A 16,132-nucleotide genomic window follows, 5' to 3' on the forward strand; every position below is an offset into this window, starting at 1 on the left:
AGCCCAGAGAAATCAGTGGTAGATTCATACTATTTTTATTACATAAAATATGAGAAAGCTCAAAAGTACATTGCCTGTTTTGTTGCTTGAAGATACCTTCCCTGGTTTATTTAATATCAACGTTACCATAGCTGCAGGAAATTAAATCGAACCTTTAGAAGGTAACGCATACGGACTTGGTTGGGGTTATAGACAATAAATTCATTGTAATTGAGGGTATAACCATCTGGATTCAGAATTCCTGTGTCATGTGCTGGTCCTAACGGCACTGTACTCCCATTCCTGCCAAATGGAGAAAAGTATGTCAACATCTGCCTCTGGTTCAGAAGATGGAAGAGACAAAAGTAGAGTCATACTAGCAAAAAGGAGTTTTCTGGTCCTCCTGGCTCTGAGTGCTTACAGGGTGATGGAGCTTGCAGGATTGGGAGCCATCTTGCCCAGCCCTTTGGTGCTGTGTTTGCCTTGAAGTAATCCTTCTGCCTCTGGATTAGACTCTAGTAGTTCATTACACTGACCTAGAGCTACCTGCAAAGAAAAAGATCTTTGAATGCCCACATCCTGCTGAGAATTGTATGGCTCTAAAGTCAACAGAAAACCCCATCAGTACTTTCTTACTCCATAGCAGAGGAATCTAATGCAATGGAAATTGTATTTGGTTCCCTTCTCAAGTTCTCTGGTGGTCAAACTTTCCTTTGGAAAAACAGGAATAATAAACTAGAGATCATAGATGTGTCCCTGCCTTACCTCTGATAAGAGCAGTAGTCCAGTATCCTTTAGGCGAGAAGCAAAGCAGTAATTGGCACTCTTGGAAGACATGTCAGCAAAGTAGATTCCTTTTCCAAACTGAAATATATAAATAAACACCAAGGTTGGCTGCTTAACCTACTGTGTTAGAAGGCAGGCTCATACCTCTGACCCTGTGTTTCTATAATCTTAAACATAACAGGGACCCTTTTCCATTTCCCCTCAGTTATGTTCCCGAGAAGCTAGAAGCATTGGTGATGAATCTCTGCTTTCTCGGGGGAAAGGATGGATATATTTAGGAATTTAAATAAAGAGGAACATAGTAAAAAAAAGTGAACTAGTTTAATGCTTGGAAAGGGCACCACTGATCATAATCTAAGGGAAAAAAGGAAGAAAAGTACTGAGAAAATTATTGTATTCTTTTCACTTGTACATCCTTCCAGGGTTCAATTTCTACTCACCATATAACCTGTGATGGGAGCCTCAGGTGGGGCAATTTGAAGCCCGTGGCTCAGGATTCCTACCCAGTTACTCAGTCTGGAACCATGCCATAGCAGCATCCTAAGGAAAAGCCACTATTATTGTAGTCTCTGTTACTGTCCTGCAATCACAGACTATAAGCATAAAACCAACAGGTGTCTGCCATCCTCTTAAGTTCCATAAATGCACTTCAGGTAAGAGAATGTCTTTGAAAACCCAAAGCTAAACTGAGACCTGTTATGAAGGTCCTCTCTGAAGACTTCTTTCTCACCCTCCTTCTCTACTTCAAAAACATCCAGCAAGGTCATGGTATAGTCACTGTGTGTGGGAGCATGGGTAGACCGCAGGTACTGGGAAATCACCTGTGAAAAAGAATGGAAGAAATGGCCAATGTGGACTCTATGAGACCAAGCAAAGCTGAAGAACTTCAGTATCTCTGGTATAAATTGGCAGACCTTTCTGCTCCCAATGGTTCTCATAAGGCAGTTAGAAAGAGCTCTACCTCTTAACCACAAGTAGCCAGAGAACAGTGGGGTGGGGAAGGGTCTTAAAGCTATGAAAACAAATGATCATTTTTCTTACTTTGAACTCATAACTTTCATGGTCTAAAGGGTGCAAGGCACAGTGTAGTTTTTTATAGTGTTGGTCCAATGGATGTTCTGGGCTTTGCAGCTCGGTCTTCACCAGCTTAATGGCAATTTCAATGTCTCCCAAAGCCTGACAAGATGACATATAGAATCAATAATGGGAAGAACTTGGGACAAGATACTTAATACTTCCTAATCCACACATCTCTCACCTCTAGTAGTTGTATTTTTTCTGATAGTTCTCTCTCTGTCCGGATTAACGGAGGAGTACGGAGTCTAAGGATAGATATATAACCCACGGTAAGTCTCTTATTGTGGTACATGACTAAAAATAACAGACTAAAGATAGGTGCTTTAGAAAAGGTATAAGAAACTAGGGTTTTCCAAGAGAGAGAGAGAAAGAGAAAGAACCTCAGTTCCCCATTTGGGGTTATTTCTAGTTCACAGAAGTCTATAAAACAATAGAAAAAATAAATAAGCACAAGACTACAGAAGTGACAAAGATAAATGAATTTATATACCTAATAGTTGAGTTCACAGAAATGGTGATAGTGTGCTTATAGTCACCATAAAGAGCTGGAAATAGGGGATGACATGCCTAAAGGTGCTTTACTTTTTTGTTGCATAGCTAAACCCATTCTCTCTTGAGTTAATAACTTCCACTTGGTCAGAGAATATGATTGTATGGGATACAGGAGACTGTATTCCATACTTGCAAGCTGATTAATTTGGCTATCTATAAATCATTTTGGCTCTGCATCTATTCAAGATGATACAGAAATTAAAAATTAAAAAAATTATAGTTGCTGGAGTGACGAAAGGCATATAAATGGGCAGAAGACCAAAGTGAAGTAACAGTACAGGCCATACCCAAAGTCATGAGGGATCCTGGTGTAAAATTCATTGCACGCTTCCACGAGAGCTCGTCCTTGTTGGCCAGCCTGAATACAATCCTCAACCTTCTTAAGAGACTCGTAACCCGCCTTAATTTGTGCCACTGTCAGCTTCCCTGCAGACCCAGCAATAGATCAGACTCCTCAAAGAAGTTCCAGCTGTAAACTGTATTTATGTCCTGTGCAACACACTTTCAAAATGGTTCCTCTTCCCTCCACACAACCCCTCACCCCAAATCTCTTTTTCTTCATTACTATCAGCAAGTGTTCAGTCATGATGGTAATGAAAGATCCTGTTAAAGGAACTACAAAACATGAAGAGAGAATGTATGATAAAACCTGAAGTCCTACCAAGTGGGGCCTTCTTGGTATCATATTTCATTTCTACCATCATCTCTTCCATAGCCTGGACATTACAGATCAACTTTATCAGCTCTTGTACACGAAGATCTAGCTGTGACTCTGGTTTCAGGAGGGATTTAAGAGATTCCTCTTTTTTTGTTTCCTCTTCATTCTATGGCCAAAAAATAAATAATAAAATCTACAAGAATCTATTTTAAGCTCCCTGCAAGGACTGGCTCTACAATATCCCTTGCAGGTGAACATCAGCCTCTATTTGAACACAGGCCCATACAGTTATTACCCTGGTTAGAGTACTCAATATGACTTCCACCTTCTGGTTCTACTCGTCTCCCACAGTTAAATGCTCAGAACACACCTAAAATGCCCTCCTGATGTAATATCATTAAGTATGTAAGATAGCTATTATGTCTTACCTTCTCATCTTAAAAAGACTAAGGTTTCTCCAGGACAGTTTGCACTTCAATTTGTCTAAATTGTTTGTACTGTGGTATAGAGGGTGGGGCAAAAGTAGGTTTACAGTTGTGAGTATGTGAAACACAGATTATTCTTGGATTATTGTTTATTAATTATTGTATTATTTTCCTTATGAACAACTATAAGCCTACTTTTGCTCCACCCGGTATAACCAGAAGTGAAGATAATTTTCAATGTAGTTTTATCTGTTTGGCTATTTATTACTCCTCTCTTGATTGATAGCATTAAACTTCTGGAAACAGGACCTAAGATTTTACAAGAACCTTAGTAAATAACAGATACTAGAAAAGCACATTTATCCTCATTCTATATTCCCTTGAAGATTACAAAGATGAGTGAAGTTACTCCTGAGGGAACTGTAATATTTTCTTAGGTAGAAAATAGCAAGACTCAAGATACTCCGGCCTGAACTCAAAACTATCAACAACTGAATCTAAAAAATAAAAACAAAATTCAACTAAGCAAACCAGAATAGGAACAGAATCATAGGTATGGGGATCATTTGGAGGGTTATCAGCTGGGAGGGGGAAGGGGGAGAAATGGGGAAATGGTGCAGGGATTAAGAAGCATAATTGGTTGGTACAAAATAGATAGAAGGAAGCTAAGAATAATATAGGAAAGCATGAAGCCTAAGAACTTATATGCATAACCCATGGATATGAACTAAGGGGGGTGGGATTCCTGGAGGGAAGGAGAGTATTGGGAAGAGGGGAGCAAAAGGAAAAGAAATTGGGACAACTGTAACAACATAATCAATAAAATACACATAAAAAAAATAAATAAATAAAAAAGATACTCCGGCCTGTTCTGGTCTAAGACCTGATCTAAGTCATCTGCTAGACTTCACCCTGGTTAAGAGGAAACAGGTTTTCCCCTAAACATACAGTCAGAGTTTACCTGAGTATTGGTGGTATAGTCCATTTGTAGCATATCATATTTTCCAGACACCTTCTCAAACTTCTCACGATCCTCCCAATTGTTTTTTGTTTTGTCAAAGAATCTGTAGAGTCCAAGGTGGTGAGAAAATCTTAGAGATAAGGGTCTACTACTAGGGATGGGCTTACAATTATTTCCTTTGAGCATCTCCACATTTTATTTCCCACAACAGAGCTCTTTCACACATCAACTTTCCATAAATCTGGATTCTAAATTAGGGCCCCGAATAAACAGTAAAGCTCTGGTGATAAAGGGAACTGAAAATGTGGGAAAAGGACTCTTGGGCTTCCCAAAGGCCCTGGAACACCACAAAAATTATTGGAGATTTAAGACACAAGATCTCTATCCAATCCCTTTTTATGAAAGAAATGTTTCTAGAGACTCCAGAAAGTTCTTTATCCATCCATAGTAAAAATATTTTTTAAACTCTAACTTTATATTCTCATCCCACTTTCCCCAAATTTCCTAATTGTTGGTCATGTACTAAATATATTATTGATAGGTCTTCTGTTTTTAGTCAATTTCAGATTCTAGGTGATGTAACTAGTAAGAACGCAGTTTGGTGTTCTAGTCACAGCATGTCAAAGTAGAAAGACATTATCATTTAGGCCAAATCACATTTAGAAAATTTTAAAAGAAGATACATCCAAGAAGAAGAAGAAGGGTTTGTTTTTTTAATACACATTTCTTAGCACTCACTTCTTCTGAAAGATTTCCTTGGCCTTGTTGAGGTCCCCTGAACAAGCCACCAAGTTGTGCTGCCCCATTTTCCCAACTGCAAATTAAATGCCACACGTAAGATTGGTCCGCAACCCAAGAAGAGTTCTCTAATAGTAACAAGCCAGCTGCCTAAGGTCTATGCTTAGCATCTAACAAATGGGCAGGAAGGGGAGAAGGAAAAGGTGAAAGGCTTAGGGAATCTGTTTTATTGATGTTAGTTACCTGCTAACTGCCAAAGTCCATGAGCACCACTAGCAGACCAATCAGAGTTCTGACTCTCAACAGGCTGCTCATAGTTTTTCCAATGGGAACTTCCTAATGAAAAAGCCTGCCATTCCCAATTACAGAAAGAACAATTTGACTTTTAAGCCCCTCCTAGGTTACAGAGCCTGCATTCCACCAATTTGAACCTAGAGGATCGTTGGTCACTAAGTTACTTCTGGCTTTCTGAATGAGAACTCAGAAAATCCATAATAAAAGTCATTACCTCGGCCCCATCTCATCCAAACACTGAAGTTCCTCTGGGCATCATCTTCTAACAGCTGAATCAGATAGTACTTATTGTTGTTGAATTGGAGATTGGTCTATGATGAGTGAGACAAATATAAAAGAACAGAGGTTTGCAAATAGAAGCTGCATAAACCAATGACTCTCCCTTGGTCAGAGGTGTCAGTAATTGCAATAAGGAAAAGGATAGCATGGGGCAAGGCATTTAAGGATTTAAGGAAGAATAAAGGTTTCTATATTAAATTTTGGATACCTAGGAATTAAAACTGGAGCTTGGAAGCTTCCCGAAACTTTCCACCCAACTTCAAATATCCTATATTGGTTGGCTCCTTCTGTTTTTTTCCTGTCTCAGCTCCCTCCATAGGTACTTCTTAGGCCGTAGTTTTTTTTCCAGCTCTCAATCCATTCCCAATAATTATTTTTCAAATGAAAACAATTTTGATGCCTCAGAGGTCTGTAACTATTATACCTGTTTGTTTAGCCAATTTACTGTTTAATAGTTCTACTTACAGCTTTAGCTGCAGCAATTTGACAATGAGCTGAAAGCCCGACAATGATAGGAAGGAAGACGACAGGCAGAAACCAGTGCCACACTGGTCCCAAACCTAACCTGACATGACTTGGAGACATTCAGAGAGAATGTGACTAGTATCTTAAAAGAGGTATACTGTAAGTAACTTACTCACAATGAAGAGAGGGAGTAGTCCATGATAAGGAATAGCAGCTTGTGCTATAAGGTCAAGTTCTGGTTATTCAAGCATTCTTCTTTAAGTGAGCTGTCCCTTCCTACCTTCTGCCTGTTCACATTATAAAGTCATAGGATGTCAGAAAAAAAAAGGGGGGCCTTAATCCCGGGCTCAGCTGATTAGAGCATTATCTTCATATGCCAAGGTTGCAGGTCCAATCCCCAGTCAGGGCACGTATGAAAAAGGGGGCCTTAAGATCTTTTCTATTTGCTTATGATATTTTCTTTGAGAAAGTAGTAACAAAGGTATACTAACTGTTAAAATTACGTATGTTGGATCAGTAAGTTCAAATATGAAGATATATATTCAGAATATATACTTTAACCAGGCAAATGTAATATCTATTCAAAACAATAAATATAAAAAGAGGAAAAATGTTAATAAGAAAAAAATTCATAAATTTGACATAAAAATTTAAAACTTTAATAAGGGCAAAAAGTATACCATAAAGAAAATCAAAAGGCAAATGACAAATTTGGAAAACATATAAGCAATTTATATTATAGACCAGCAATTTTCAACTGCGGTGCCACAAGAATCTTTAAAACACGCAATACCTAACTATTTAGTCAGGGACACTGACCTCTTTTCTCTTAAGACTGTCAAATAAAAAAATGACAACAGTAAACAACAGTCATCCTGTGTGAATGAATCAAAGTAATACTTGTTTTTTATCAGACCGGCAAAAAATATACTCTTTGGTGTGTCACAGAATTTTAGTAGTTAGTTTATGTGTGCCATGAGATGAAAAACATTGAAAGTCACTTTTACAGATGAAAGATTACTCTCCCGATTATATAAAAGTCCTGGAAGCCTAGAAAAAGACCAACAACCTGTTAGAAAATGTGCAAAATGATATAAACAGAGGTCAAAGTTTCAATAAAAGGTAAGAAATCTGCAAAAAGATCTGCACTTCTTTTTAAGGACTCCACTATATGGTAGACTGTGCTAGGGAAAATGTGGCTAATATAAAGGACTCTGGAATTAAAGAGCTGGGCATTGGGACACTGTCCTCAACAATTATCAAGAAGAAATTCCCATAAATAGAATGGCTTCTCTCCTTACCTGATTTAACATGACATCATACACATCATTCCCTTCATAGTAGATATGGGCCTAGAGAGAAAAGAAAAAACTGATATTGTATAGTCTTGTTGAGATCCTAAGAGAGGCTCTAAGTTTTCTTATGTCTCAAGGTGTCATCTCCAGTACTACCAACATCCATCTTCCAGGGAAAGAAACGCAAAAGTATGTTCTTTCACACATAAGCTGTCATTCCTATAACAAAAAACATGTTGTCTTTTTGTAATTACAGAAATAAAAATAATTCTAACTCAGTTAAAGAAAATCTGCTCCTGCACTGGCTGGTGTGGCTCAGTTAGTTGGAGTGTGTCTCATAAACTAAAGGGTCATAGGTTCGATTCTGGGTTGGGGCACGCCTGGGTGCGTGTGAGGGACAGCCAACTGATGTTTCTCTCACATGGTAGTTTCTCTCCCTCTCTCTCTCCCTCCCTCCCTCCCTTCCCCTTTCTCTAAAATCAATAAGCATGTCCTCAGGTGAGGATTAAAAAAATAAATAAAAATAAACAAGATCATGATGTTAAAAAAAAAAAAGAAAGCCTGCTCATTTGTATTCTTCAAATCCTTTTCCTATTCATCAGTAACTCATGCTATACCAGGGCACAGTTTCTCATTTCTTCCTTGATAATGATATAATTTCTGATTGAGAAAGAGAATGAGGTATGGAAAGCTGATGACAACCCTTACCCCCACCACTCTCATCTCTTAGCCTTGCAGAAAATTAATCACTAGTAATATTTTGGCGAGGATTTGTAAAATAAATACTAGCAACATTCCAGATGAGAATCCCAATAACTATATATAGAACACTGCTCTCTGAGAAATCAGTGGGTTCAGGAATCTCTTACCTTCCCCACCTTAGAGGTGCACTCTGGGTCCACAGGAGCTTTGCCCTTTAATAGCAAGGTCTTCACAGACTCTGAGGAGAGGCAGACACGTACTATGTCTACTTGTATGGGAATCAAGCAAGTTAGAAAGAAACCTGTCATAATTAACTTTGCCCTTCCCAAGCAATCCTCATCTGCCCAGGTCTCAATCTGTCTGAAATCATAAAACTAAAGGTTCCAAGAAAATGGTACGCCCAAAAGATAGAAAGTTATTGTGGCTTCAAGGACAAAATAAGAGTTGAAAGAACAAGGTATCCTCCACCCTTACCCCTCCTAGAGACCTTCTTGCTGGCCCATGTTCTCTCTGGCCTCCCACAGTAGGCTGACCTTGCTTATCTTCAATTCTGTCCTTATCAGCCTTTCTTCCAGCCACAGGCTCCTTTTTCAGCCCCTGCGTCTGGCATCTTCTAGTTTTCTTGGCAGAAGGAGGCTCTTCTGTAACTGTATTGTCGGTTTTACTTGACGCTATAGAAGCTAAGGGCAAGAATGGGCAAAGAAGCAAAACAAAAAATGAGTACACAGTGAATATAATTCTGCTTTGAAAAAAAAACCCTCATCTTTTTAAAGAAACGATTTAGGATGGTTTTGTAAGTTTACAAAGAAATAACAACCTCTTAATAACAGTCTGAGTGATTGCTTCCCTAATTGCTATTCTAGCCAAATTAAAAAAATAATAAAGTAAAAGGCTCTTTGAGGAAGAAGAGGTTGCAGCTCCAGGGGAGTTCCATCCTGCCTACTCCTCTTACTCAGGCTGTTCTGTTCCTTCTAATGCAGCAACAAGTCCCACAGGAAGCCCTGTGGCAGCCATGGCTTTTAAAGACACCAGAAAGACACCCATGGGACCAGAGGTGGCGATATACCGAAGTAGAATTACTCTCTAATCAGTGGCACGCTAAAGTCTTTGGAGAAGTTGTGTGCTTAACTTGATCAGAGGTACAAAGGAAAAGAAACGCAAAGGCAAAGGACCAGTTTGGATGCCTACCAAAACTTAGAGAAGCACTACAAGAAAAATCCCTGGGGCGGGGCTGGGGAGCTCTAAATCTTGGGACTGGTTTCAGATGAGGATCTACAATTAACTCATCGACTTTTATAACCCTTCTGAGGTTGTTAAGCAGATAAATTCATCAGTATTGAGCCAGGAGTCAAGGATGAAGCCACCATTGCAGATGCTTAAATCAGCCTTTTTAATAAATAGACTATAACTTGTTTAAAAAATTAAAAAAATAAGGTAAAATGGAGCCACTGGGGCTCTTGTGAGTTCATAGCCTGAGGCGTAAGTCTCATATCCTGCTAAGCAGTTCTGTTTACCCCCCATACTACCTACGACGGTATGAGATAAAGCTAAGGGAGCTCTGGACTCTGGGTAGAGCTCGGGGCCCAGCTCTGTCTCTTTTAGCTGTGGAACCTAGCAGAAGTTATTTCATCTCTGTACCGCAGTTGCCCCAACTGTGAAATCCACAGGATGCAAACAATACCCAATCTGTAGGATGGAACTGTGCATTTAAAAACATGTATTCAATGATACCGAGAATAGAGACCTCATCAAGTCTAAGACTTGCATTTTACTACCTCTGAAACCCGGATGCATCTTACAATTGATGACACGTAAGAAATTAATCATATTTTAACTGGAAGCGTTTTTCCTTAGTGGTACATAAAATAATGATGCACATTATAATTAATTGGATGGCATTAGAAATATACAATAATGCTGGCACTATGTTAGTTGTGACAGGTCCACAATTTGTAATCCAAAAACCTCTGAAAACCGAAACTAGTTTGGCAACCAAGTGCAGATCAGAGTGCGACGGAATGGGAAGGGGCTAGAGTAGAGAGTGCCGTTCCTTTTCCAACTTCCCGCCCCTCAGCTTTCCGTTCCCCAAAAATAAACACCTAACCTCGCGCCCGACCGCTACTAGTCCCCCGCTGCCGCAGCCTCCGAGCCGCCATGGAGCCCGGATGTTCTCGTCATCAACCCTCTCCCAGAATTTGCCCGCCTGGAGTCAAAAGGCGGGAACACGTAGTGCGCGCACTTCCTGGCGAGACGACCTTTGCAAGTGACAGGGGAAGCACACCCACAATATTTGCATATTGCTATGTCTTGTGGGAAGTCACCCTAAGCGTGAAAGTCTTCAGATTTGGGCCTCATATATGTTGCAGGAGAAAAATGCATGTTTCTGTAGGACGGAGGGAAGCTCATCGGTGGGGCTACGAGCTAAGTGCGGTTTGTCACTCTTCTACGTGTCCCTTGGGAAGGTCTGAGACAGGGGCCAACAGCGGCCCTAGCAGGGCTCTCCCTGAGCTGTGGGGAGGTGAGTTCCCAGAAAGCGGGGCTCTGTGCGAGGGCAGACTGGGCAGGAGATGCCATGGACCCCTCCCCACTGTGGTGGGGCCTGGCGGATGCCTCCCTAGCTGGAGCTTGGAACAGACTCACGGCCGGCTAAGCGAGTTCAATGGCTGAGGTGAGGCACCCTTGTTGGGGCCTCATAACCCAATTCAGACTACTCTCCCCCCGTCCTCTTTTGCTGGACAGCCCTAGAGTGCGCGAACTGCTATTACAGCAGCAGAATCCACAATAATCAAATACACAATAATCAAATATATAGAGAATTGTTAAATCTAGGTAATTTCCTGTATGCTTATAATTGTCACAATAAATTGAAAAATTTTAAGGAAAATAAGTTAGTCAAAATAAGTATAACTAAAGAGTTAACCGTGCAAATCAAGACTTCATATCCTAATAAGTGAACATTTTAGGTCGAATCACTGATTATAATGTGATAGTCCTAAGATTTATTTAAATTTCTATATTATCTATAGTCTACGTCAGCGATTTTCAACTGGTGTGTCCCAGAATTTTTTTTTAATTGTTTTTCTATTACAGTTGTCCCATTTTTCCCTCGTTGCTCTCCCTTGCCCGGCCCACCTCCCACCTCTCCCACAACCAATCCCCACCCTGCTGTCCATGTCCGAGGGTCATTTATATTAGTTCCTTGACTAGACCCTCCCCCTTCTTTCCCGAACTGGTGTGCCCCAGAATTTTTAAAACATTCAATACAGTATTCCCTCACTTATCGCGGGTATTATGTTCTAGACACCCCCCAAAGGTGAAAATCAGCGAAGTAGGAACCTTACATTTATTTTGGTATTTATATATATTCTAAGGCTTTATAAACCCTTCCCACACACTTATAAAACGTTCCCAGTCCCTTATTAACCTTTCCCACTCCCTTATTAACCTTTTCCACACGTTTATAAACATTACTTATGCCCTTAAACATATTCTACACTCTTAAACCTACGTAACTGTAACAACATACGTATACAGTACCGCAAAATCCCACGATATAGCAAAAAATCTGCGATAAATAATTAAATATAATATTTTTAAAAATCCAGCAATATAGGAAATCTGCAATAACTGAACCGCGATATAGAGGGACTACTGTACTTCTTTTACATTGGTGGGCACAGGATAGTTAATAATTAACATTTGCAGCACACAGAGAAGGTATGCAAGGAACAAGAGAACAATGAGTGGTCCTATCCTCTGGTGGTCTTGTATCTGATGCCTGTGGTTGGGACTTTGAGGCGTAAGAAAAGAAAATTACTCTGATATCTCAAAGGTTTGTTGTCCTAGATGCATGAGAACCATAGACAGAGCTCACTTAAGGTAAAGATGTAACTACTTGCTAGGACCTGCCCAGTTAGGAAACTCATCAGATTATCCCGTGTCCTTACTTTTGGTGACTGAGCCTGTCAGGCCTGCTATGTGGCCCCCTCTGAGCTTGTCAGGTTTATTGCATAACCTCTTTCTTATTCACAATTTGTAGAATATGAATGTGAGTTTACTACTTGGCCTTTTAATCTTATATCTGTATGTTTTTTAAGAAGCTTAAATCATTAGAAAAAAACCGATATTTTAAATTTGTGATTGTAATTAAATATTTAAAATTTCTGAGTATTTACAATTTATAATGTACATTAAAACAAGATACCATTTCCATGGATTTACCAGCAATATTCAAATTGCTGTGGCATCATAAATTAGTTCAACTTTGGAAGCAAAATAGTAGCCAAGTTTCAGGAGATCTCCAGTGCCCGATGAATGGAGAAGAAAGAAGAGAAGAAATATCAGCATAGGTATGGATGGGATAAGATGGGAAGGAGAAAGAATTATAGGTGCAGAGAAATAGGAAGGAGTTAGCCAAAAATCCTGGTTAAGAAGGATTGTGATTAAAGCAAAGGGGCCTAAAATTGATCCCAGGTATCTCAAGGTTAGGATCTATATGCAACAGGATGAGCCGTAAGAAAGAATAGAAGTGGAATAGAGATGAAGAGAAATATAAGTGCAGGACCAGCAGAGATGAACAGAGTAGCTGTCACAGGAGGTGATTAGAGAGAAGGGTGAGAAGGGAAGTTTTTGAAAAGGTGTTTTCGGGGGGTGGGGGACAGTTTTACTTTCTTTTGCTTTTTTGTTTGTTTATAATGGCACCATCAAGAATTGAGGATAATGGGTTGAATCTGTGGTGCTATCTAATCTTTATATCATTTAACTATAGATGTAATCCAAATGAATTCTTCCAAAAAATTCAGGCTTTGTGTGTGAAGGGTGAGGAAATTGTTGTTTCCGAGCACCTTACTAAGAACACACCTCTCTTCCCCTGAATTGTTTAAGAATATTTAGACCTATGGTTGGGGGAGGGGCAGCCTGACTCCTGCATTCATCCCAAACACAGACTCTATTTCACTCACTGTCACATGATGTTACTGCATTAACTTAGGGTGCTGTAATGATCATCTCGTTCAAGTAGATCATTGTGTCAGTCAGCAAGGTTCTTTGAGGCAGATAATCTCACTTGTTTAGTGCTCAGCATGGCCAAAAACGTCCCATTTAGAGCTACTCAAGGCTCTACATTTTTAATACCTTCTATAGGACTGCAGAGTTCGCTAATTTCAGCATTTGCAACCCAATCTTTCTTCATTCCTCTCTCCAAGAGTCTACTTTAGAGATTGGGCAGCTTTTCCTTTTCAACCCTTAAAACACTTGGAGTCTGTGAATCTCTGCCTATATATGTTATCTTAATATTTTTAAAGCTCTCTACCTGAGTAGTTTTCCCACAGTGATTTCAGAGAACCCTACAATCAGCCTTCTGGGATTCCAAAATAATCCACTGGCACCTCTTTTTGGAGACGAAAACCTGCAAGGTAACCTTGCTAGTGCTAAAGTAGAAAACTATGGGTGAGTGTAGATCTGTAACCACATGGGATTTAGAAGCAAAAACTGATATTCATTGCTTTACTTGTATCCAAAAAGAAGTGTATGATGTACAGACAAATAGCATAGTATAAGTAAACTCATGCAAGCATTTATTCACTTTTTGGCTCTGCTAATCCCCCAAATGTGTAATGAGCAAGGAAGGAAGGAGGATATGAATTGAGCATGTACTATGGACTAGTCATTATGCTAGACTCTTTTATATATTTGTATATATGTTAGGGAAATAGTGTAAACAAAATTCTGGAAATACCTTTTTAAAGAAATTTAAACAGTTTATTTAGGTAACGATTTGCAAACGGGGACATGTAATCCTCAGTATGAACCAAGCATATGTTCCAAAATGGAGGGGATAGGGCAGGGTTTATAAAGGCAAAGGTTGGAAGGAGCTGTTGATCAAAGAAATGGGCTGCCAGGGGAAACAAGATCATAAACTTACATCATTTGTTTTCTTATTTGTGGGGGCAACTGAACTTTGAATAATTGGATGACTCTGATCAAGGTAGTGGGGTTGTGAGGTGAGAGAAATGGCTAATATATAATAAAGCATTTATCAAGTTCTAGTTTTAGCCCAGGCCTGTAGAATGAAAAGGCTGTCTTTGATCACACAATTATAGTACATGGAGTATTATTTAACAATGAGTCAAGGAGTGCAATTTATCAAGCAGTACAATCAGCATGGGGTGGGGGTGGGGCTGCTGGCTCTGCAGGCGGTTCTGGGACCCAAAATACAATATTATGCTCTGCAATCAACTTCAAAGCTCAAGCAGCAAAAATCCAAATCTGGGACCACAGTTTATGATATTAAAGTTCTTATAAGTCCTCAATAGGTATTACTATTGTTACTGCACCAGGTCTGGGCCCAGATTGTGTCTGCCTCCAGCCCACCAGTAGTATGTGGGTTCTTTTTTTTTTTTTTTAAAGGCATATTTTATTGATTATATTGTCACAATAGTTCTATTTTTTCCCCTTTGCTCCCCCACTCTCAGCACCCCTCTCCCCCAGCAATTCCTCCCTTCCCCAGTCCATGCCCATGGATCATGCATGCAGTCTCTCCGGTTTCTCCCTTTTCTATATTATTATTATTTTAGAATGAATTCAGTAATTCATTTCTTTTTATAACAATACTAAAAAAAAGATATCATTCCCCCCCTCCCCTCAGACTTTAGACCCTTTATAATCTTATAGAGGACAGTGGGCGACAGTGTCATGCTCTTCTAGCTGCTTCAAGCTGGACATGGTCGTCGTCCTACCTACCCTTAGGTCCAGAATTCCATAATAAGAGTGGGGATGTGGTGGGGAGGGTGGCCTTCCCATATGGGGAAGGTTCTTGCAGACTCCAGGTTGGTTGGCTGTCCCCGGACAACAGCATGCTTGGTTTAATAGGTTGGCATCCTTGTTTTATTCTGGGGGCAACAGATTTGGGAACAGGGTTAGAAGGCATCATTCAATCCATAACCACTAGATGACAAAAGGCAGGTATTAATTTTTCAATGTCCTCAATTAGGGAAAAAAGAAGGGCTTCTTTGGAGGAAGGTGTGCCAGGCAAGTATGTGGGTTCTTGACTTCATGTAGGAACGATTTCACAGCAGGAGTCCAGGTGATTTTAAGAGTGTGTTTATTAAAGCTGGGGATAGTGAAACAAAGGAAGGGCTTGAGATAGAAGGAGCAAAAGGAGAGCGCCTAGGTGGGGCTGCATCGGCTCTCTAAGAAATTGAAGTTACAGTAGAAGTGAGCTCACTGGGAAGTTAGAGAAAAGGGGGGCCTAGGTTCAGGGGTAAGCCCAGGACGAGATGTCACTGCCTGCTGCTCCCCTGGCTGCAAATCTTGTGTGGACCCTTAGAGTTTAGGAGAAGGAAAGTAAAAAGTTTATACCTGACAAGGGGCTTGGGCATGATCTAGTGAAAGCCCGCAATGGGTCATTGTTTTGAGGGTTTTTATCTTTCTTCTGTGAGCAAGAATCTTAGGGGAGGGTTTTAGTAGAATATTCATCAGCTTTTCAGGTGCATTTTTAATATGCTGATGTATCAAAATGAGTGTATAGGGGAGTTTAGGTTATGCACGGCTGTGGGGGAAGAGGTGTGGGAAGAGGTGTGGGAAGGGAACCGTGTGAGCGTGCTCAAGGGAGGAAGAGTACGCTGCCCAGGCTTTTTAATCTTTCTTTGGGCTGCCAAAATCTTAAGGGAGGTCTCAGGGTAGGGTCTTAACAGAATCTTCATTAGCTTTTCAGGTGTGTCCTTCAATATGTTGATTCATCAAAATGTGTGTATAAAGGGATCAGGGTTATTTTTCTGGCTAGTTTTTTATTTTTAGAGAACATTATTGAAGAGGAGCTGCGACCAAGACCTGTCTGCCCCGGGATGGTCCGCAATGTGTAAACCATTTGCTCCTCAGTGTCCTTGGTTAGGGAAGATAAAACCTGATTCATTAGGGGACA

At 40.1% G+C, this 16,132-nt stretch overlaps 1 protein-coding gene, 1 non-coding gene and 1 pseudogene across 2 annotated transcripts; 2 read left to right on the forward strand and 1 right to left on the reverse strand.

Moving 5' to 3' along the window:
• Positions 1 to 19: 19 nt before the first annotated feature.
• On the reverse strand, positions 20 to 10,457 carry PARP2 (poly(ADP-ribose) polymerase 2). Its single transcript, XM_090270368.1, has 16 exons — positions 10,316 to 10,457; positions 8,745 to 8,891; positions 8,379 to 8,449; positions 7,516 to 7,566; positions 5,685 to 5,781; positions 5,177 to 5,252; positions 4,439 to 4,541; positions 3,056 to 3,218; positions 2,682 to 2,820; positions 2,024 to 2,087; positions 1,807 to 1,941; positions 1,459 to 1,586; positions 1,206 to 1,305; positions 745 to 843; positions 401 to 525; positions 20 to 282 (listed from the first exon to the last, which is right to left on the reverse strand). The coding sequence occupies exons 1-16, from the start codon at positions 10,365 to 10,367 to the stop codon at positions 123 to 125; spliced, it is 1,710 nt and encodes a 569-aa protein (XP_090126494.1). The 5' UTR covers positions 10,368 to 10,457; the 3' UTR covers positions 20 to 122.
• On the forward strand, positions 9,224 to 9,591 carry LOC150016176 (small ribosomal subunit protein uS10 pseudogene; annotated as a pseudogene).
• Positions 10,458 to 10,600: 143 nt separating the features above from the next.
• LOC150016177 (Nuclear RNase P) lies at positions 10,601 to 10,934 on the forward strand. Its single transcript, XR_016510247.1, has one exon.
• Positions 10,935 to 16,132: the final 5,198 nt, after the last annotated feature.

This window comes from Furipterus horrens, unplaced genomic scaffold, assembly GCF_987537825.1.
Source record: "Furipterus horrens unplaced genomic scaffold, mFurHor1.1.pri manual_scaffold_3, whole genome shotgun sequence".
NCBI classification, from domain to species: Eukaryota; Metazoa; Chordata; class Mammalia; order Chiroptera; family Furipteridae; genus Furipterus; species Furipterus horrens.